Source organism: Ursus maritimus, unplaced genomic scaffold, assembly GCF_017311325.1.
Source record: "Ursus maritimus isolate PB19 unplaced genomic scaffold, ASM1731132v1 scaffold_21, whole genome shotgun sequence".
NCBI lineage: Eukaryota > Metazoa > Chordata > Mammalia > Carnivora > Ursidae > Ursus > Ursus maritimus.
In genome coordinates, this window is record NW_024424564.1 from 53124063 (window position 1) to 53148034 (window position 23972).

Consider the following 23972-nt stretch of genomic DNA (forward strand, 5'->3'; position numbering starts at 1 on the left):
ACAGCGGTGTGAATCCGTGCCTGATTACTGCCCATTCTAGAGCACAGCTCGTGGCAAAAGGCTTTATGTCGTGTGCTGGCTAGGAGCTCTGGTTCTAGAGTCAGATAGCTCGAGGTCCAAACCCCAGCCCCACCGTGGACTGGGAGTGACCCTGTGTGAGCCTCCTTCCCCCTCAGGAAAAGGGACAGCAGGAAGCCCTGCCTCAGAGGCTGCTTGGGAGGATCGGGATGGACGGTGGAACAGGAACAGTGCTGGCCGGAGCCTTAGTGAATTGCAACCACGTTTATTTTTGTGTGCACACGTGCATCCCAATCTTCTCAAATCCAAACCTGGATCAGACTTCCTTTTTAATCTCCTAGTGGTAGTCCTTTGCACCTTGAAAACACCTACACTGGGAATCGAACCTCCGGTTCTAGATCACGGTGGCGTAGATGCCCTTCTCTCCGTTCCTCCCACTAAGCACAGCTAGAATCCCTGGACGTCATAGGTAAACAAAGGAACCTTCTGAAAAGTGGAGAGTAGAAGGCAGGCTGCCTAGGGACCTTGGGACTCCAGGAAGAGCCCAAGGGTATGTTCCCTGGGGTTTCCTTTTGCTTCTGGTGTCTCAGACTGGGTGTTAGAGAAACTGTCAGTCAAGAAACACCAGTGGGCGCAGACAGAACTCCCCTAAGAGAAGTTTGCTCTTTCTTGCCAAAGGACCAAGAAAGGGGCACTTTAGCAAGGCGAACTTTAAACGATAACTGCCCTACTACTTCAGACAAACACCACCCTCATCAAAGGCCCGGGGGAGCCTTGGCTTCTGCCTTCGCCTGGATGGAATGAGGTGCCCATCCTCCCACCGGTGGAGTCCGAGAAGACAGGATGGGGAGCCAGGACTTTCATCCCTGCTCAGCAGTAACAGGCATCCTCCCTCCCCTGCCCAGCTGTGCTGTTGGTAGAGGCCTTAGAGGCCATGTGGGGCATTGGAACTCCCCCCTGTTCGGGAACCAGAGGCATGGAGCAGTAAGGAGGCAAGCCCCCACACCCCACCACGCCTCCACTGTCAGGAGAGACTGAGCGGAAGCCCGGACTTTGACACCCCCCCCCACACAGGGTAGCGGACTTTGACCCCCGCAGGGTAGTAGCAGATGCTACCCCTCACCCCCACCTCCTCGCCATCATGGTGTTAGAGGAGGCCGCTAAAACGGGGACATCTGCTCAAGATTCACAGTCTCATAACATTACACCCGCAGTGTTTGCAGTACAAGTAAAAATCACGCGTAATGCCAAGAGCAGGCAGATCTCAACCTGAATGAGAAGAGGCAATCAAGAAGTGCCACACCTAGATGACACAGATGTTGGAATTATCCGACAAGGGTTTTAAAGCAGCATTCAAAAAAATGCTTCAGTGAGCAGTTAGGAACTTGAAGCAAAGGAAGAAGTAGGACATCTCCGTAAAGAAACAGGAGATGTAAAGAAAAGCCAAATGGAAATTTTAGGAATGAGAAATACAGTAACCCAAAATAAAATGTAAAAGCCCAGTGGGTGGGCTTGGAGCACAGTGGAGACAACAGAGGAGAAAAATCCGTGAACTTGAGGATAAAATAAAAATTATCCAATCTGAACAACAGAAAGAAAATAGAGGGAAAAAAATTGTCAGAGCCTCAGGGACATTAGGGTTCTTTTTTTTTTTTTTTTAAACATTTTATTTATTTATTTGACAGAGAGAACAGCCAGCGAGAGAGGGAACACAAGCAGGGGGAGTGGGAGAGGAAGAAGCAGGCTTCCCAGCAGAGCAGGGAGCCCGATGCGGGGCTCTATCCCAGAACCCAAGGATCATGAGCTGAAGGCAGACAGCTTAACAACTGAGCCACCCAGGCGCCCGAGACATGTAAAGATACGGTCTAAGATTCTGTCATCAAAGTTCCAGAAGGAGAGAAGAAGAAGGAGAGAGAAGGGCTGAAAATGGGGTCAAAGGGACAATTATCCAGTTTTGAGAAAAAGCCTACAGATTCAGGAGGGTTGAGACTGGGTCATGTTTCCTTCAGTTAGCTTGTGGATAGTAAGTGACCCACCGCTCTGGAAATGTTCATGATCTCATCCACCCATCTGTCCTCTTAAAACAAGAAAAGATCTTGTTTTCAGTCTTTTATTCTTAACGAGTGAGATCTGCTTGTCTTATCTAGTCTAGGTTACATCAACCAGCATTTTCAACAAAAGCATAACAAGATGGTCTTTGTGTTAAATAATTTCTTTTCCTAACCCAGCAATTACTGGGTATATGCCATAGAAATGATTGCTTATGTCCTCCCGGAATCATGTGCTTGGATGTTCATAGCAGCCTTACTCGTAAGAGCCCCCCGCTGGAGAGAACCCAAATGTCTTTTGCTGATAGAATGGATAAAAGTACAGCCTATGTCCATACAGTGGAATAATACACAGCAATGAGAAAGGACCGGCTCCTGTGACTTGTAGCAATATGTCTAGCGAAGAAAACCCACACAAGAGAGTACAAAGTGTATGGCTCCATTTACCCAAATTCCAGAACAGGCAGAAATAATCTAAGATGGTAGAGGGTAGAGTCCCAGTTACTATATGGAGTTATCAACTGGTAGGGGACACAGGGAGCCTCTGGGTGCTGGAATGTTCTTTGTCTTGATCTGAGTAATAGTTGCACCTGCGTGTTCGTATATAAAACGTCTACAAGTATACGTCCTGTGATTGGTATGGCACAGTCCAGTAAAACCCTGGAGTTTTAACAGACCCGGGCTTTGGCGCTCTCTCCACTCCGTGACCGGGAGCAAGCTGGTTAACCCTACAGATCGCATTTTATCTGTCAGAGAAGAACACTCATTCCTACTTTGTGGAGCTGTTATGAGCACCAGCTTTTTGCTGGTGCCGAGGGATGTGTGTCTGAAACATGTCACCTCTATTCGTAGACATATTCCCCTCATTGTAATCTGCACCTGCACGCTGACAGTGGAGCTTCCCACGACACCCTCGAGAGACCCCAACAGGCTGTCGGCATGGCAGTCAGGATTCTAGAAGGCCGGCAGGGGAGAGGGGGACAGTGTGTTGTTTTCCTCAGGCTCCCCCGCTGGCTTCCTTCCTCCCTGTGCCCGCAGGACGTAGGGCTCCTCGCAGGGCCCAGACCAAGATGTTCCTCCTGTGGGCCAACGTGGGCCCTGATTGCAGGTGCTGGCTAGAGACCTGAGCTCTCAGCAGGTCCTTCTTTCTTTCCTTTTTTTTTTTTTTTTTCTTTTTTTTAACACCATGGGTGAGTTGATAAATTGTTTCCAAGGCTGTATTATTAGTGGCGGGGAGCTCACTGTATTGCAGCGAGCGGCTGAGATTCTGTCCGTGGGTTAAAAATTAAAGACGGAATGTGTTCAGGACAGATTTCTGTTTGTTCAGGCACTGAAGTGTGACACTGTAGATGATGCGGTGGGGGTGGGAATCACACCCCAAGAAGCAGAGGTGGAATGCATATTTTTAAAAACTTGCTATATGGGTTATATGTTCCAAACATAGCTGTGCGTCCTGGCGCGGAGGGGCCGGCGCAACTTTCCCGAACCACTTCGTTTTCTCTGCCACTGACACGGTTTACTGATCCCTTTCTGGTCTTAACTGCTTTCTCAAGTCATATCTTGTGGGACTTCAAGGACGCTGCTAAGTGGAGTGGAGCCTTAAGTCACGTGCACTCAAGTACAGTCGCGATCAGTTCCCGTCTTGATTCGTACTTTCCCCTGTTTCTGCCTGAAAACAGAGGTCTTTCCTCCAGCTCTCCGACCACTTCGCTGGTCAGCTTTTGACATTTTGTTGATGAAACTGTCTTCAAGAAATGGCTGTAGTGGCGAGATAACCCTGTGCCCACGCTCCTTTCCTTGTAATTCTGCTAGTTTAAAGTAGTTTGCAAAGAATGCAACAAAAATGCCCTAAGTAGAAGGACAAATAAAGAAGATTATGTTACCATCTGCCATTTTACTGAACACTTTCTGGAAGGCAGCTATTGTGCAAGACATTCCCTTTTCTCACCTGCCCCCCCCCCCCAGGTAAGTGACACCGTCTGCTTTGGCAGTAGAGCTTTCTGCCTGGTTTTCAGATGAGCCCAAGGTGACTCAGCTGAGTTCTGTGGCTCGGTCCTTGTTATTAGAAGCCTGAGGAAGCAGAGAACCTCCAGTCAGGAGCAGTGCTGTGCCACGGCCTGGCACCCTCCTCTAGAAGGGTCTGCTTGGCAGCCTCTGGACCCCATTCTCCTGGACCAAACACTTGAAGATGTTTTACATTCCAAAACAAGTGGAAAACCCGTCTCGGACATCCCGCCCTGAGGTTTCTGGTGGCTCTGTAGTCCGCCAGCGTGGAAGCACATACATCTTGTGGCCAGGCCTCACATTCGTCCACCAGATGTTCCTTGAGTTTCTACCGTGTATAATCCGTTCCCTTCACACTTAGAAATGACTACTGTTTTCTTCAGCCTTGTAAGCAGAATGCAGTAAGCGGCTTTAAAACCAGCTCAGTTCATTCATTCTTGATAAACAAAGATTTTTGTCTGCTGGGTGAAGAATTCATGAGAAAATCGCACTAACTTCGTATGCAGATGTTTGCTAAAGAAAGTTAGTTCTTAATCTTCCTGGAGTTTGGTAGTTGAACGTAAAACATATTTTTATTCATCACATTGTCCTTTGTACTTTAAGAGTGTCAGTGTTGCTCTTCTTGAAACACTTCTTTGTTTTTCCGTGAGCTCTGCCGGAGCATTGCTGTGTCGCCCTGTGGTTTTGCCATGGAATTGGAGTACCCGTCTTCTCTCTGACTCCTCTCCTTTCTGAGCGGGCCTGGCCCGTAGCCGGTCTCCCGCTTCCTTTTCACGTGCTCTTCTTTCCCAGCCTGCTCAGCCTTGCGGTGTCTTGGCCAGGCTGGCCTGTGGGGTGCAGTCTCTGAAGGAGTCTTGGTCGCTCCTGGCCCCCGCCATGGCTCTGCCGTTGGTATTGTCCACCTTTTGCCAGTGTTCTCGCTGAGGCTCTGCGGTGGCCCAGTCCCAGGCTTGTCTCATGGTCACTGTCCTTCTTGCGTGCACATTTGCACACCTGTTACAAGACCTGTGGGTTCTTCCCAACTCGGGTTGCAGAACCCACTCTGCGTATTTTAGCTGGTCCGCAAAACTTTATTACTATAGGCCTTTACCTCCTCAAACCTTCGCTTCGCAAAAAAAACTTTGCAAAACTTAGGTGGAAAAATGCTCAGCCTTTCTAACAACAACAACAACAATAAAAAGAGTGAGGCCAGAAAGTAAAAATTTTTGTCTATTTAAGAAAAGCAACTTTGGAAACAATTGCTCACTGTCAGTAAGGATAAAGTGATCTAAAGGAAGGGTGATAGGAAGTGGAAAGACCCAAAAGGGGCACAGTTTCACAACGGGTATCAAAGAGATTTAAAGATGATGGTGTTTTTCATCTAGTAGTTTTTCCTTGGGAAATTTCTCCAAAGGAGATAATCAGTGATGTCATAAAAATATTGATATGTGGATATTCATTATATGTTGGTAGAAACTTAGAAATTATTCAAGTGTTCTGAACAGGGAAGGTGAAATAAATTATGGTAGGTTGTAGTAATGGAACGGTATGCACCATTTTAAAAAAATCACATTTTCAAAGAATTTTTATTATGTGAAAAGATACAGAATAGCATCTTACATGAAGACGATCTCTGCTTTTGAATGTATTTGTGTATAATAGATATGGGTTGAACAAAAAAGACTGGTGATGCATGAACATGTTCATGGATGAGGTCTTTCCCCACCTCAGGGATGGGGCCTGACCCCTAAGATAAGGGATCAGATCCTCGAATGTCAGCCTGGGTTGGGTGAGATTTCAGGGTGGTGATCGTGAGCTGAAATGAACACTGGTTCTCTCACTGGCACTGAAACTGACCTTTTCGTTCTACCCTCCTGCTTGACCCCTTTGTTTGCCCTCAAGCAGAGAGGGACAGTGGGGCTCAGGGAATGGAGAGCCCACTGGTTATTTCACTCCCACCTTCCAGCCTCCACTTCCGAGACTGGCACGTTTTTACCTTGGGCATGCCGTAGACTTGCTGAACAGGAATCCGTCATCTTGAAGTCGAATTTCCCATCGAGTTCGCCTCTGTTCTTCTCGAGGACTGGGCTGGCATAGCGGGGGTCGGAGTGAGAACCGCTGCTCTGTACCAGCGAATTTTCAGATTCAGCATGCACCATAATCATCTGAGGGCTCGTCAGTGGCTCTCTGCTGGGCCCAACCCCAGAGTTTCTGATTCAGTAGGTTTGGGCTTGGCTCGGGATTTGCATTTCTGAAGAGCAAGTCCCCAGGTGATGCTTAGGCTGCTGCTCCAGGGACTCAGCTTCCAGAACCACTACTCCATAGGCTCTGGCTCCTTCCTTTACCACCCCCTTTACCGTGCCCTACCATTTTACCTGTGCTCCCCGCACAGAGCCGTGCTGCTTTCCTTTCCGTAACCCAGATATGCTCAGGTCTTTCCGCGGTAAGTCTGTACTTCTAGCTTCCTCTCCCTCAGGTGATTCAGGTTCCCTCTAGATCTTTGAGTGCTTGCCCCGTGTTCATGACTTGGGTCTTAGTTCAGATGTCACCATTTTATAGAAAAGTGTTACCTGGCCGCCCTGTCTCAAAGAGAGCCTCCCCTGTCACGTTCTAGTTGACCATCCTCTTTATTCCCTTTACAGGAATTCTCATGATCTGTAGTGCTTTTGTTTATTTCTTGCTCGTGCACTCTCCTGGATGTGTCCCGCACCCCCGTTGAGTTGCACAAGCACCAGGACTTTGTTTCCCTGAATACTTGTGGGTGTGTGCATGGGGTCAGTCATCAGAGCTGTTTTACCTCCTTCGCATCCTCGTGTGTTTTCAGCAGCTAGTTACTGAGGGCAAGGCACGGGATGCAGGAAGGAAGGAAGCACGCTTCATGTAGTTGAAAACCCCAGAGTCTAATGAAAGAGTCAGACAAACAAATAAATATGTATACCATGGACTTCATAGAACCAGACTTGCTAGTCTGATTGTCACTTCCTGGGAAGGATCTAGTGAAGGACCCGGAGAAGCCATCGGATGTTACGTTAATACAGCTCTCTCTACAACGTACAGAGAGTAGATGTCTACCCCTCCGAGCATTCTTTCTGAGTTTTGTTGTTGTTCTGTTAAGGTATTGGGCGGAGGGTGTGTCCCTTCTTTGGAGAAAAGCTTCATTGTCAGGACCATTCTGCTCCCAACTTTGTTATGAGGCCACTTTTGCTTCTTCTACCAGCCATGCTCCTTTCTTTCTCCTGGACCACTGGTGGAGAGCGGAGATTTTGCCCCCAGAAGACACTTAAGTGGGTCATACCAATCCATGAATTAAATTAACTCCAAAGTCACTCTGACCTCAAGGCAGAGAATTCATTGCATATTAAGAGACTAAATTCAGTGTAATAATAAAATGCCCACAAGAGATACTCTAAATTTGAATATTAATTCTATCTCATTATCAAATTCCCGGGAGACATTAAAATCCAAAGATTACATTCCATTTTAAATTAAAGTCCGAGATATTAAAGTCAGTTTCTTTGCCCCTATGAGTTAAAATTCAAAGAGATTGAAGTTTAAAATGCATCCTCTCTGATTTTTTTATTCCGTGTAATCCCACCTGGAGGGTCTCCTCACGCTTTCCTGGGGTCAGGACTCCTTTACCTGCTATGGGCCGGGTTGGTGTCTTGCAGGTTCACAAACCCCAGTACTGAAATCTCTGATGTGCCTCACTTCTTAAAATTGAGAAAAGTTAACAGGGCACAGGTTTATCAAAGCACTGGCCCCCACACACCAAAGTTAGACAAGCCAGTGCCCAGTTTGCTCATGGTTGTCCCCAAGCAAAAGCGTGTCCCCAGAAACCAGCCCTTAATGGTCTGCTGCCCAACAGCAGAGAGTCTGTGGTGTCCAAGGGGAGTGTTGATGCAGAAAGGCCTCATTTCTGCTTCTCCAGGACTCCGTGAGTCTGTGACAGTTGGTGGCCTCTGACATTTAGGGGTTCTCTCTTCATTTCTTGGATCCTGCTCCTGTGAGCAAGCCCCTGTTTCTCCTCCTGTCCTGGGTTTTGTGGGTCCCCAGTCCCAGTTTCTGTTCCAGTAACCCCATCTCGGAGAGCAGTTAGGACTGGGTGCGTTTTCGTGTCCCTTTAGAATTTTTTATCCCGACCTTCTAGATAATTATTTTCCATTTTATATCTGGGTAATCGATCCTCTAAGATTTCAACTTTTACTACTTAAAAAAAAAAAAATCACTCTTCTTTCACCTGAATCAGCCTGATCGTTTTCTCCTGTCTTTGTTCTTCCGCTGCTTCCATTCCGACAGTAAGACAGCACCGTTCACACCACTCTGGCTCCTCTCTGGTTTCCAGAGTCAGGGTACTCCAAACAAAGACCTTTTTTAAGTCACAGTATTTCGCTGAGTTTATTTTTCTACATCAGAATAAGAAGACTGTCTCCTTGTGTTTTCTGTGATCTTGGGGTCTACCTAAATTTTCTCTTAGCATGTGGGGTACTTACTGCAGATTTCTGGCACATAGCCTTTTTCAAGTTAGAAAGGTTCTCCAGTCTTCTGAGAATTAAAAAACAAATTACAAATACCATAACCATTACCAGATGCTTTTTTGTGATATTGAGGTACTTCTTAGTATGTTAATGAGGATGGTTACACTGTAGATTTTCTGGTCAGCATTAGGACCATGGTGAATTTTTGTAGCATGTTTTATTTGGTTCATCTAATACTGTTTGCAGGATTTTGGGGGGGGGGGGCGGGAGGGGGTATATGTTCATAGTTAAATAGGCCAGTAATTTCCTAGGTCTGTCTTATGCTGGTTTCAGCCCAAGTCAGGGTAGCCTTCTAAAATGAGTTGGGAAGCCTTTTCCCTTGTCCTGTTATTTTGGAATAGCTTATATACATAGTAGATTACGTGATCCAGAAAAATTCGGTGGCAGGCACTTGGAGAGTCGTTGGGTCTTTGAACGTTTTTGTCAGTGAGTCTTGGTCATTTTTGTATCTTTAAATAATTTAAGTATTTAAATTATTCTCTTCAAGATTTTTATTTATCGTGTCAATGCTGAGGTTTTCTAATTTCCTCAAAGATATCCATTATACCTAGATTTCTAGCTTTTCTCATAAAATTCGTAATATTTTAATCTATGTTTTCTGTAGCTATTTCTCTCTTTTCATTCTGTTCTGTTTAAATCGATGTCTCTCAGGGCTGCTGGGTGGCTCAGATGTTTAAGCATCTGCCTTTGGCTCAAGTCATATGGGATCAAGTCCCGCATCAGGCTCCTGGCTTAGCGGGGAGTCTCCCTTTCCCTCTGCCTCTCCCCCTGCTCATGCTCTCTCTCTCTCTCTCTGTCTTTGTCTCAAATGAATAAATAAAATCTTTATATGTAAAAAAGAAATAAAATTTAAAAAAATAAATCGGTGTCTCTCTTTTCTTCCTTCATTAGTCTTCCTGGAATTTTTTTCATTTTATTAATGTTTTCAAAGCCCCCCCTTTGGCTTTGGTTCATCTTTCTGCAATGCTGGTGCTTGCTGCCACGCTGACTCTTGCCAGCCAGTCAAGAAGAACAAAGACACGAGTGCTAGCAGGCTTCCCTTGAGCAGTGATGCAAAACAGGAGTCAGTGGAGTAACATCTCTAAACTTTGGAAACTGTCAGTCTGGAATTCTATATCCAGCTAAAATATCCTTCACAAATGAAAGTAGAACAAAGACGTTTCCAGACAAACAAGAAAATGTGCCGTCAGCAGAGCTGTGCCCTCAGGGGTGTTGAGGGAAGTTGTATCAAGCAAAGGAAAGTGGTGCCGGATGGAGACCTGACTGTACAAAGAATTGAAAGCGCCGGATTAGTTCAATAGTGGCTAAAAACAAAATACCTTTATCCTCACTTTTGGATTTACTTAAAAGGCACTAGCTCTTTGAATCAATCACAATAGCAATGTATTTGGGGTTTATAATGTAGGTAGAAGTAAACGTACTCGAGCAGTTGCCCCAGTGCCAAGTGGGGCGTCCGGTTGTGAGACTCTGACACCGTGTGTGAAACAGTGTGATACTGTTTGTAGGTAGACCACAGCACATCAAAGATGCATCCTCTAAACCCTAGAGCAACCACTTAAAAAAAACGGAGGAGAGAGGGTTAGTAAGTGGCATGAGGCCGCTCCGTGGCTGGCGAGACCTGGGGGCGAGCTCGGAGGTGCACGGGGAGCTTTCCGGGCGAGGCAGAGGCTCCGACCTCAGTTTGTCTGTGGTTGCACAGGGCAGCTGCAGTCTGCTATATGTTAGTCATAACTCAACAAAGCTTGGTGTAGGAATTTTTTTTTAAAAGCAAAAAGCAAAAAAAAAAAAAAAAACACCAAAAAAAACCCCAAAACGCCAGAGGGGAAAACGTGAAGGGCAGTGTGCTCCATTTTAGCGGCTTCTTTCAGGGTTTACGATGGGTCCCTGGCTGGTGCTGGCTCAGTGGGTGCTCTTGGACTCCGCACGGGTCAGGAGTTCTCAGCTCAGCTGCATGTTGGAATCACGGGAAGACTTTGTCCGAGACTCTGATGCCCAGACTTCACTCTCCGAGACTGTGATTTCTCTGTTCTGAGGCTGGGACCGTGGGATTCGTACTGTTAGAAACCTCCCAGTGATGCCGACGAGGAGCCAAGGTTGTGAACCACTAGCCTAGCCTTGGGCTCTGCGTGCTGGGTAAAGATTGCCTGCAGAATTTACCGGACATCCTGTAGCTCCTTGAGCAGTACCGCCATGACTTGTTCCTCTGGTGGCGGCGGCAGCTCAGTCATGAGGAGCCCGGGGTGAAGGTGCACAAAACAGCATGGGCACAAGTGCAGCACAGGGATGGATGATGCTGTGTGTTTGTGGGACTCGGGATGGACTGTGTGAGGCGACAGCCGGCCAAGGGGCTGTGGGTGGGGCTCAGCAGCCCAGTGTCACACTCAGCTCGTGAGACAGTCAAGAGCAACATGGGACTAACCTAGAGTCACCGTAGCTACAGGTTTCCTGCTTATGGAAGTGTCAATCTTGAGGGGAGTTTTGGAGCTTTGTGAAATTAAAGGCCAGCTTGCGTTTGCTGAAGGAGTCCTGTGTCCAGCCCTTCGCAAGCGTGGGTGGTTGAAGGAAACCTTCAGAATCTCTGAACCAGGTGAAAGCAATATTACAAATGCCACCGTAGCTTATGTCTGGATTACGTACGGGGCGCTGTGCTGAATGCTTCCTCACGGATCTCCACCATAACTGTGTGAGGTGGGCGTGACCCCCTTGTCACACAGTCTAGACCTCGTGCAGTTCAGAAACCTCAAGATTCCACGGCTGAAAGGATGAGCTGGAATTCTCATGGAGGTCTGTCTGCGTCTTAAGTGTCTGCTGTCCCTCCGGGATTGGGGTGATCATTGAGTCTCGGCCCATGGGTGGGTGCGTCCACATTTCCGACCAGACGGTCCTTTTCAACCAGCATTGCCCTTGTGCTCCAGGCCCTTGGAGTGGCTGTCGTTGTGTCTGATGGCTTCATCCCCATGCAGACCTTGTTGGGGCATCGCCACGCCCCCCCGGTCATTGATTTTGCTTCAGAATGAGGACTCTGATGATCTGTTTGTGTATGTATTTATTTTCAGGAGCTGTGTTGTGAACCTATTTTTACCAAATGTCAGTTAGGCTTGATTCGCTTTATATACTTAATGGAGATTAGGTCCTGCGTTGGTATCGTCGTGCTCTTGCCTTTCTGCGGGCTCTTGGATTTTTGCATTTACCATCTGATGTGAGAGCAGCCAGAACAGTCGAGGCTCTGTTTTCTGTCCATCAAATGTATTTTCCCAAAGGAGCTTAGATAGTAGGGGTGGGCCTGCACACTTGGCAACGTACTTTCTCCGAGATGATTGGCCAAGGCAGGAGGGAACAGTTAGCAAATCAGTTAGTTGTCCTTCTGTTTACAGTTTATTTCCAGGGGCTAAATGTTCGTTTGTTTAAGCCAGACTTGCTGTCTTGTTGAGATGTGTTACCTCGTGAAAGTGTTGACTGAGCTTGGCTCCTTGAGAGGAACTGCAGCTTGTGACTCATCTATTATGGGTCTAGAATCAGTTCCCAACATGTTAGGTAAGAAAACAAACAGCTGCCTTGTTTTATGAAGTGTGAACAGAAGAAAACTTGTTAATTTCCTAATTGTTCTCCCCTGCCCCACACGGGAGCTCCGCATGTGTGGCTGCCGCTGTCAACTTGAGCTCGGTCGTCACACGGTTGTGTTATCAGTCACCCCCCGCCCCGAAGGGCTGGAATCTGCGTCTTCTCATGCCAGCCACGGAACCTGAGTCCATTCTGAAGTATCTAATTGTGTATTTGTCATAATGCCACCGTCATCCTTGTCTGGAGATCATTTATGTTGTAAACGTTTAATGAATTTCTGTAAAAATTTATCTTGTACAGGGGCCCCTGGGTGGCTGTCAGTTAAGCATCTGTCTTTGGCTCAGGTCATGATCCCAGGGTCCTGCGATTGAGCCCTGCGTCGGGCTCCCTGCTCAGCAGGGAGTCTGCTTCTCCCTCTGCCTGCCCCTCCCCCTGCTTGTGCTCTCTCTTATTCTCTGCCAAATAAATGAATAAAGTCTTTTTAAAAAAATTTGTCTTGTACCATTTCATAGTGGAGCAGCGTGAATGAGAAATACTTAGTCTGGGAAAGCGTGCCCCCAGTTCAGCCCTGACCCTAGTTTAACCATGCCCCCAGTTCAGCCCTGACCCTAGTTTAACCATGCCCCCAATTCAGCCCTGACCCTAGTGTAACCATGCCCCCAATTCAGCCCTGACCCTAGTGTAACCATGCCCCCAATTCATCCTTGACCCACCTGTACTGCCCACCTAAATTTTAGATTTTAGCCTGTGATTTCGTTTCCTTCGAAGGAAATCTTAACCATTTAGCATCCCTGAGAATTCCACTTTACCCACTGCCCCCCAGAAAATGAGATATTTTTTTGCATCAGGTATTAGCCCTGACCCTAGTGTAACCATGCCCCCAATTCAGCCCTGACCCTAGTGTAACCATGACCCCCAATTCAGCCCTGACCCTAGTGTAACCATGCCCCCAATTCAGCCCTGACCCTAGTGTAACCATGCCCCCAATTCAGCCCTGACCCTAGTGTAACCATGACCCCCAATTCAGCCCTGACCCTAGTGTAACCATGCCCCCAATTCAGCCCTGACCCTAGTGTAACCATGATCTTCAGGAGCTTTTTCATTCACCTGTACTGCCCACCTAAATTTTAGATTTTAGCCTGTGATTTCGTTTCCTTCGAAGGAAATCTTAACCATTTAGCATCCCTGAGAATTCCACTTTACCCACTGCCCCCCAGAAAATGAGATATTTTTTTGCATCAGGTATTAGATAGATTTTTGAAAACAAATTTACTGTTTCGTAGACAGTGTTTTGTATTTGTGGTACAAAGTAGGTGCAAAGTAGGATTGTAGACTCAGCTCTGTGGAAGCTCTCCTCCTACGTCTTCATTCCTGCAGGAGCTCCACTCTTGCTCCGGGCTCCTGAACTCCCTGTTAACAGTGTGACCCGCTGCCGCCATCAGGGAGCACTGGCCGTGCGCTGGCCTGTGCGGCAGTCAGTTCCCTTCTCACAACCACCCTTGGAAGTGAGCCCCATCCTCCCGTTTTATGGGCAAGAAAATGTAGTCTCCAAGGTTAAATGACTCGCCCCAAGTCACACAGCTCAGCAGTGCCGCAGGACCAGGCTTCGACCCCAGCACAGTGGCTGCCTGGCCCTCGCTCTTCATCCCAGTGCTGTGCTGCCCGGCCGGGACCTGGCACAGTCCCTGTTCCTTCGGATCTCCCAGCTTTTGCACGTGCTTTTCTCCTTGCAAGACATTCTCCACCGCGCCCTTGATTCGTCCACGCTGTGCACGTTCGTGCTCATCTCGAGCTCGATGTCACTCTTCAGGGAGGCCTTCCCTACAAGTCCGGTGCTGTATGGTCAGACACCAAGCTATTCCGGTATGTTGCAGGAGGATATGAGATCACGTATTTGCAAAGGGCTGGAGGGTCAGTTGGTATTCCTTCGTCGCTTCACCAGGCCCTTGCTCCATTTCTGGATCCCCCCTCTTCACCCCAGAGCAGAGGCATCGGAGGGGTCACTGTTAGCACCCCGTCCTGCTGGTAGATGTGTGGCAGGTTACTGGAGGAGACGTGCAGTGTGAGGGTTGCATTGGGAAGCTTTGAATATAATCTCAGGTGGGGCCGCAGTTTGACCACAAAATTTCCTTCTGGGCTTTTCCGGCACGTGACCCCTTCCAGGTGCAGCCCTCTCTAGGGTTCTGACCTTCCACGCCAATGCTCCTCACACTACCTGTGCTGAAGAACTACTCCTCTTTTCCCCAAACCATCCTGGACCAATATGTTTATAAAATATAACACAAATGAATTACTAGAAAAATAAAAATTTTAAAAAAGACCCAGAAGATTCAAACCTAGATGCTATTATAAGATTCAGGGGACATAACAGCATAACCCTGTTAAAACATTAGCACGGTTCCTGACTTTTTCCTCTCCCTGTCTATTTTCATAGACTTCCGGTGGTCTCCAGGCCGCTTTGAATAGCACTCATTAGTTAAGTGATCCTGGGGAGGGTACTTAACTCAGGAGCCCCGCTTCCTTTATCAGTGAAGTGGAGCCAGTAATGCTTACCCTGGCATTGTCAGAATGGAAGGCAATATGATGAAAGCATTTGTCGTTGCCTCGTGTGTGCTAGACGTCCATTAAATTCATTTCTCACCCTATCTCCAGCTCCTAGAAAAAAGTGTAGAAATTAGATTTATTCCTTTCCGCTCTGCCTTGGTGAAACCGATGACGGTCGATAACGGTGACAGTGACCCTGCAGCGGGCGTGTGAGTCGCACGCAGTGGGAGGTCTGCCGTCTTCCGCTGGGACACGCATTTACTGACGGACCGTCGACTTAGGAATTTTCAACCTGACGATGGTGTGAAAGTGATAACTCCTTCAATAGAAACCACACTTGGAATTTTGAGTGTGGATCTTTTCTTGGGCTAACGATACGCGTTACACTCCTCTCTGGTGATGCGGGCCAGCAGCCACAGCTTCCCGTCGGCCCCGCAATCACAAGGGTCAGCAGCTGCTGACACACTGACAGTCGTGTGGTACTTTTCAGCCTGTTTTGCACTCTTTGTACAGCAACTTGCATGAGATATTTAACACTTTATTATCAAATTGGCTTTGTGGCAGATGGTTTTGTCCCACCGTAGACTAATGTGAGCGTTCCGAGCGTGCTTAAGGTCAGCCGGGCTAAGCCGTGATGCTCGGTAGGCTGGGTGTAGTAATGATGGGTTCATCAGGGCATAACCGCGTTGTAAGTTGAGGAAGGTCTGTAGTTCATCCAGGACTGGGAATGCTCACTGCTACTTGTCTTCTCTTCTAGGCCTTTACAGTAAGCAGCTAGGAAATATTTTTTAGAAATTGAAAAATGGATCAGGAAATCTTGCTAATATTTCTAATTTATAAGGGTAAAATTATCTTCTGGATTTGATACTTCTTTTTTATGCTGAAAATCTTAGTTCCTAATAACATTAATTGCCCTTTGCTTTAAACTAAATATATAAATAACAGTTTAGAATAAATTAAGCTGAGTGCCATTTGAAGATATCTGTGCAGTTCTCTCTGAGCTTAGGATACATCTCACCGGGGACCTAAAGTCAAATACTGTTGGAGTTCTGTGAAATAGTTTTTCTTTGTTTTACATGGCATCAGATTAATCTGGTTCTATTTTTATAACTTTGTAAATTTAACTTTTTTATTGAGGCATAATTAACAGATTACATTCAGGTGTACAATATAATGACTCAATATTTGTGCATATTGTGAAATGATCACTGTAAGTCTAGTTGACATCCATTATAAATTTAATTTTGGAAAATTATATAAAACACATTCATGATTCCAAAGCCAGAATTGCATAAGCAGGTGCGTTCACCAAGTCCTTGCCTCTGTTCCTGTTTCTTGTGCCTCATTCTCTCTCATCCCCTATGGATAAGCATTATAGCTTTTTATGTAACCCTTCATTGTGTCTCTTAGGAAATATAAGAAAACTTGTTTATTTCTCCTGATCTGTGACACAAAAGGCTCACAGATAAGCCCATGCTGCACTCCGCTTCTTTCACTTACCATTCTCTCCTGGCGATCCCTGCATAGTAGTGACTTCGGTCCTCTCGGCTCACTTTCACAGCTACGTAGAAGTGTTTTGTGTCTGTGCCATAGTTTATGCGACCAGCCTGAATTGGTGAACCTTCGAGTCGTTTCTGGGATCTTTGTTGTTACACATTGAGCTTTACACAGCATGATTAGTTATCGAGAAATGCGGATCAAAGCCACGATGACACACTTAACACCCACAGGATGGTTAGACAGGTACTGAGATGGGTGTGGAGCAACTGAAAGCCTCTTGCGTTGCTGGTGGAATAGAAAACGGTACAGCACTTTGAAAAACACTCCGGCAGTTCCTCAAAATGTTAAAGAGTTACCAAGACCAAGCAATGTCCCCTCCAGATACACAGCCAGGAGAATTGAATATAAATAGCCCCTCAGAAACATGTACGTGATGACGACAGCAGCATTGTCATAATGGCCAGAATATCGAAACAACTCAAATGTCTGGCAGCGAATGATGAATAAACAAAATGTGGTCTGTCCAGACGGTGGAATATTACTTGGCCGTGAAGAGGGATGAGGTGCTGATATGTGCTTCAGCGTGGTTGGACCTGGAAATGTTATCCTACCTGAAAGAAGAGGCCACGTACCAAATGGTCCCATTTATAGGAAATGTCCAGAATAGGCAGCTCCATAGACAGAAAGAGCAGTGGTTGCCAAGGAGTGGACCAAATGACTGATGGGTATGGAGTTTCTTTTTGGGGATGATAAGTGTTCTAAAATTAGGTAACAGTGATGGTCATACAACCGTGTGAATAAACTAAAATCCACCGAATTGCGTACTTTAAAAGGGTGAGCATTACTGTGTGTGAATTGAATGTCAGTCAAACTTACAAAAATATGTTGTGTGCTGCAGTGAATGACGTGTGCACACCTCGCTTGGTGTGACAGTGCTGTTTGAGGTGCTGTCCTGGGACTGGGATGACAGGGTCAGAGAGTAGTACCCCGTGTGAGTCCGCCTCACCCCACGCAGCCCCTCCGCGGGCGCTGTGCCATCTAGCACGTGCCTCAGCAGTGTGCGAGGACGCCTGGCTCCCTGTCACCCGCTCCTTTGCCATACTGTTGGGTGAGGAGTAGGGTCTCGGTGTGCTAGCGGTTGGCAAGGTTGAACATACCGCAATGTCCGTGGTCCATCGGCGTTTCTTTGTTTCTGTGCCATTGCTGTCCGTGTATTGGATCCATTGTTTTCTCCTGGACTGCTGGTCTCTTCTCAGTTTTTGCAAGTTCTTTATATATTAAAATATTAACCTTTTGCCTGTGATATCTTACAAATAATTTTCCCAGTTTTTATTTGCCTTTTTTAAAAATGTAGTCCAACTTCTAAAACATTTTTCCTATTGCTTTGGGATTGTGAATCAAGTTTGAAAAGCTTTTCCTATTCTTTTTTTTTTTTTTTTAAGATTTTTTATTTATTTATTTGACAGAGAGAGACAGCCAGTGAGAGAGGGGACACAAGCAGGGGAGTGGGAGAGGAAGAAGCAGGCTCCCAGCGGAGGAGCCTGATGCAGGGCTCGATCCCAGGACCCTGGGATCACGCCCTGAGCTGAAGGCAGACGCTTAACGACTGAGCCACCCAGGCGCCCCAAAGCTTTTCCTATTCTTAACATAGAAAAACAATCTACTTGTACTACTAAACTATAATAAACTCAGATCTGTTTGGAGTTTATCCTGTAGCACAGTATTGGGACGAGATCCACTTTATCCTTTTTTATATGGCTATCCAGTTGCCCAAACATTTTTGATAATGCATCCCTTTTTGTTTATATGTCTGTTTTTAAATATTTCTGGGTTGGTGCAGGTGTTTCAGATACAGGTTTCCCCCGATAACCAAAAGTAGAGCATTCCTCCGAAACCTCATGAGCCAAGAGGGCAGAAAGCAAAGAAACAGTTACCCTTAATTTACATGGAAAAATTTTTGAGCATTTTCAGTCCCAGAAAATAACCTGCCAAATCCTACCAAATAACACATAAAAACTAAACACTAACATGTCATAAAAGCAGGAATGATATGATAAAGAGCAGCCTGTGTAAAGTAGAAATAATGTATGTACAGTGTTGTGTAACTTAGCGGAAGCAGGAAGACCGTGAGCACACGGGAAGGCTCAGAGGTGCTGAAGAGGGGTGTTGGGCTGAGGCGTCAGAGGCTGGGGTGGTGGGAGGTACAGGGGTCCGGGCTGTAGCAGGAGGGTCGCCTGTTAACTGACATCTCATCATCATCTGAATCCATTAGGGCAAGCCTAACGTCTACACCTCCTGTGTCTTTCTGCCTCGATGTCGAGGGTCATGTTTAGGACTCTGTTGTGGCTGATGGGGCGGGCCGGAAATACAAGAGAATGCTATTACACTGTAGCAACGAGTAAGGAAATAGAAAGGAGAAAAAAATGCTTTGCAACCTCCAATGTGGCCCAAGCATTTTTCAGTGTATAAATTTGCCTTTTCCTTTCTCTGCAGGTCAATGAGCTGGACGGCATTCCCTTGATCCTGGACAGCTGCAGCATCGACGACAGTAACCCCTGTATCCTTGCATGGCAGTCGTGGGTGTCTGTCCACAGGCACGGGGCTCAGCACAATTCCCTTTCCTGGGGCTCCCTGCATGTGTGGCCGCTGGCTTTCTTGTGTGCTTGTTCCTAAGAACTAAGCCACTTTCTCAAAGTTAGGGTGCTGGAATATCATTCTTGCGGTCTATGTGGTGTTCAAGGTGGGGTGACATTCTAAACCAGCCTTCTCCTCAAAAGTGCTTTAAAACTCCGGGGGGAGAGAGTGTTCATCCACGGTCCCCGTGTGTGCGGCAGGGCGCCGATGTCCCCTTTCCAAACTGTGTGTGTTCGTAAATGTGAAGAATTGGGGGTTTTTGTTTTGTGTTTTGGTTTTGGTTTTGGTTTTGGTTTTGGTTTTGGTTTTGCTGTAGACAGTCTCCGTAGCCAGTGCTTTGGGAAGAAGCATCTTAGCGATGGTTTAGTGACAGAGAGACATGAGGGGCACTCGGAGGCCCCAGGCATGGGGAGAAACATTTCGGTGGCACCAAGGACCCATTTTGGACGGGTTCTGTCCTGTGACGCTCTGTTACTGACGTTGGGGGCTCCGGTTCTTGCCTTTGCCTGGGTCACCACCCTTGCTGGAGGGTGTCCAGGGAACCGGCTTCTTCCATGCCACGTCACCGTGGTGGCACTGTAGGAAACTGATCTAGAACAGCGATGAGGAGCTCAGCCTGTCTAGGTGTGAGAGGTATTCTGTGTAAGTTCAAGACTTCCCTGGTGAGAGCCGGACGCAGTCCCGTCCCTCGCCGTGGCCTCTGTGTGCCTTTGTGTCTGTTGCACGTGTTTGGGGAGGGGGGTGAATAAGGACATGGAGAGTGTAACCCCCTGAGAGACAGTGAGCAGCCCAGCCTAGGACTGAGAAGATGGGGGAGGTGGGGCATTTAAGGAACACTCCCACCGTGGTTTCTGTGAAAAGGAGCTGATGAAAATCATGTATTTAAAGTACTTAGACGGAGTCGTGCTCATTATTGTGCTAAAGATACTATCATTGGTCTGATTAGCAATAGAAGAAAATCGCTGCTTTTCAAGAGCACAACAGTTTATAAGCTCAGTCAGGAAAAGACAAACAGCCTCAGAAGACTCTTCTTGGAGGTGGAGCAGGGTTGGCTCACTGCGTTGCATTATAATCAGGCATGACAGGCTCTGCGCCTTACAGAGCTTTGAAGTTTGTTTTAGCCCCCAAAAAAGAAAGGAAAAAGAAAAAGGGAAAAAGAAAGCTTTGGGCCACAGTAAAGCAGTGCAGGGACACTTGGGCGCTGTCGCAGTTGGTGCGCTTCCTGATGAAAAAGATGATTTATTATGAAAAAAGAAATTCATGCAGAGTTCCGTGTTCCCTGAATTGACCTGCTAGTGAACAAAGGTTTTGATCCCTAGTCTTTGGCTCTGATAGGCTCTTGCACACAGCACGTTGTGGCTGCACAGAGACGCCGCCTGTGGTTCATGCTTACAGAATCTCTTTGGCCTCCTGCTCAGCAGGTATTGATCTGTTCATTCTCTCCTTCTTTCCATTCCCTGGGTCGGTACTATGTGTTTCTACACATCACCTTACGTGATCCTGCCAGCTTCACAAAGCTGGTACTGTCGTCCCCGTCGCCCCCATCTTGTAGATGAGGATGTGCACCGAGAGAGTCTCAGGGGCTCGTCCTACACATCAGACCCCGAATGTAAGCGCGGTGTGTGCCTGGTTCTTAGCCGCTTTCCTGTCCTGCATCCTCGTGAGTCACAGGGAGGGGACGCACCAGGGAAACCCAGTAACCTGTTCATGTAGCGGAGAAATCATGCAACATGTATATGGATCATCTGGATAGATAACTAGCTTTTACAATGATAATTAATGAAGAATTGCAAGATCCCAGAATATTCTTTAAATTGTCAGGAGAAGTTAAAATATTATATAGTTTAGTATTATGCAGATCCATTTATTCTTTGGAGTTTTTTTTTTTTTATTAAAGCCTACCACATTGTAAAGGCCTATAAAATAGGCATAATGAGATAGGAGATAACATACTAAAATCTCGGGGCAAAGGGAAAATGATGGTTGGAATGGTCAGAAATGAAGATGCACTAGAGCCTAGGGAATCAGTCTGTAGATGTGAGCCATCAGTTAGAAGCTGGCCTTCCTAGTAACCGGGGCAAAAGGGACATGATCGAGATTACAGGTGAAACTGCACCACAGTGCCTTCCACGCTGTTCCTCTGCCCTCGCTCACAGGCAAGTTTGCCAGAGAATTCTCTAACTACCCTGACTTTGCCTCCTTACCTCCCTTTCACTCTCCCCCACCCATTCTTAGGTTTTTTCCTTTCTTATATTTTCTAGTCATCAAAATAATACAGCTTTCTTTCAGATGCCAAAAGGTATTGAATGAGGGAATGATGTCTGTAGCTCCACTCTCCACACTTCTCAGTTCACTCTTAGCTCGCTTTTCTAGCAGTTGCTTTTTTTTTTTTTTTTAATGATTTTTATTATGTTAGTCACCATACAGTACATCCCCGGTTTCCGATATAAAGTTCGATGATTCATTAGTTGCGTATAACACCCAGTGCACCATGCAATACGTGCCCTCCTTACTACCCATCACCAGTCTATCCCATTCCCCCACCCGCCTCCCCTCTGAGGCCCTCAGTTTGTTTCTCATAGTCCATAGTCTCTCATGTTTCATTCCCCCTTCTCATTACCCCCCTTTCTTTATCCCTTTCTTCCCCTACCGATCATCCTATTTCTTATGTTCCATAGATGAGAGAAATCATATGATATTTGTCTTTCTCTGCTTGACTTATTTCACTTAGCATTATCTCCTCCAGTGCCGTCCATGTTGCAGCAAATGTTGAGAATTCATTCTTTCTGATAGCTGAGTAATATTCCATTGTATATATGGACCACAGCTTCTTAATCCAGTCATCTGTTGAAGGGCATCTCGGCTCCTTCCACGATTTAGCTATTGTGGACAATGCCTAGCAGTTGCTTTTGTACGTCTCAGTAATACACTTTGCTGCTTGCTGTTTCTTGATATGTATATGAGATTCTGATAAATTTATTTATGACATGAGGATTTATTCTTGCATACCACCTGCACTCCTCTCTCATGCCACCATAGGAAAGACTACAGATCCCATTTACTATTCCCTGCATGACTAACAAGACTGAGCATCTTCCAGCATGTTTATTTGCCATTTGGATTTTGTGTTTGTGTGTGTGTGTGTGTGTGTGTGTGTGTGTACACATATGACGTGCTGGAGCAAACCTTTTGCCCATGTTTTCATTGGGTTTTCTCTCTATAATTTATTTGTAATAGATCTTTCTATATTCTAAATAGAAGTTCTTGGTCAACTACATGTTTGCTAATGTTTTCTTTCTCCCATTCTGTGACTTATCTTGTCATTCTCTTTATAGTTTAATTAACAGAAGTTCTTAACTTTTAGTCAAATTTATCACTTTTCCTTTATGGTTAGTTCTTTGGTTATGTATTTTGTTATAGAAGTATTTTCCAACCATGAGGTCATGATGATAATCTGTATTATCTTCTGAACACTTGATAGTTTTACCTTCTATATTTAGGTCTGCAATTCATTTAGAGTTGATTTTTGTGTATGGTGTGAATTAGGGGTCTGTTTTTATATTTTTCTATGTGGACACACAATTGTCCCAGCCCAGTTATTGAAAAGAACATGCATGGTTAGCTGTAGTGCCATCTTTATCATAAGTATCTAAATATGTGTGGGTTTGTATTTGGACTCTGTTTTTTCCATTGATCTCTCTGTCTATTCCTACACCAATATCATATACTTTAAGCACTGTCACTTTATAACGTGCCTCGATATTAGTCGAGTAAATCCTTCCAACTTGTCTTTTTTAAGAGTATGTTATGTGGCTATTTTTGGTCATTTGCATTTTCACATAAAAGTTTTAGAATCAACTTGTCAAATTCCACACATTTGTGCTTATGTGTTTATGTTCACTTAACACATATGTACACACATGAAATCAACAAAAACCAGTTTAACCAACAAAAACGATTTAAATCTGTGCCTGTTGACTTATTCATTGAAACTGCATTGACTAAAATCAATTTGATGAGAATTGACATCTAAATAATACTGTCTTCCAATCCATGAATATGGTGTATCAGTCCATTTATTAGGATTCTTAATTTTAAGCTTTTATCCTTTTCTATGTATTTTAATAGCTTCATTGCATAGATTTGGATGTGTGTTGTTTTTGTTACCATACATTTAAAGTGTTTTCTAATTTCCATTATGGTTTCTTTACCCCTAGATTGTGTAGAGGTAGATTTCTTAATTTCTATATGAATAGAAATTGTCTAATTCTCTTTTGGAGATTGATTTCTAGCATAAATTTGTTACGATTAAAGAGCACATACTTTTCTGTCCTATGAAATTTATTGAGAGTTGCTTCATGACCCAGTATAAGGTCCTTTTTTGCAACTATTCTATGTGTGCTTTAAAAGCACATTTCTCCAGTAGTGGGGAGCAGCATTTTATCCACATACATTAGGTCAAGTTTGTAAAATTTTTGGTTTTTTACTGATATTTTTGTCTGCTTCAGTTTGTCAGTTACAGAGAGTTTTATTTTATGTTTTTTATTTTTTTATTTTTTTTAAGATTTTATTTATTTATTTGACAGAGAGAGAGACAGCCAGCGAGAGAGGGAGCACAAGCAGGGGGAACAGGAGAGGAAGAAGCAGGCTCCCAGCAGAGGAGCCTGATGTGGGGCTCGATCCCAGAACACCGGGATCATGCCCAGAGCTGAAGGCAGATGCTTAACAACTGAGCCATCCAGGCACCCCGAGAGTTTCATTTTTTTTTAAGATTTTATTTATCTATTTGACAGGGAGAGAGAGATAGCGAGAGAGAGCACAAGTGGGGGGAGCAGCAGGGAGAGGGAGAAGCAGCCTCCCCGCTTAGCAAGGAGCCCCATTCGGGGCTCAGTCCCATCATGACCTGAGCTGAAGGCAAACACCTAACCATCTCAGCCACCCAGGAGCCCCCAGAGAGTTTTAAAATGTCAGTCTGTGATTATAGATTTGTCTGTTTCCCTCTTAGTTACATAAATTTTTCCTTTATATGTTTTGAGGCAGTGTTATTAGATAAAGGTGTATGACAGGCATTGAGATATGTTCCTGTCATTATAAATCGAACCTCTTTATCTTTAAAAATACTTCTTACCTGATATTAATATAGCTCCTC

The 23972-nt window shown here is 45.6% G+C and overlaps 1 protein-coding gene across 1 annotated transcript in view; it reads left to right on the forward strand.

Moving 5' to 3' along the window:
• The window catches only part of ATXN10 (ataxin 10), a 165474-nt gene that overhangs the window by 115726 nt on the left and 25776 nt on the right, over positions 1 to 23972 (forward strand). Inside the window, exon 10 of the mRNA XM_040637707.1 lies at positions 18683 to 18746. Within this exon, the coding sequence (XP_040493641.1) occupies positions 18683 to 18746 (64 nt within the window). The remainder of the gene's footprint in view (positions 1 to 18682; positions 18747 to 23972) is intronic.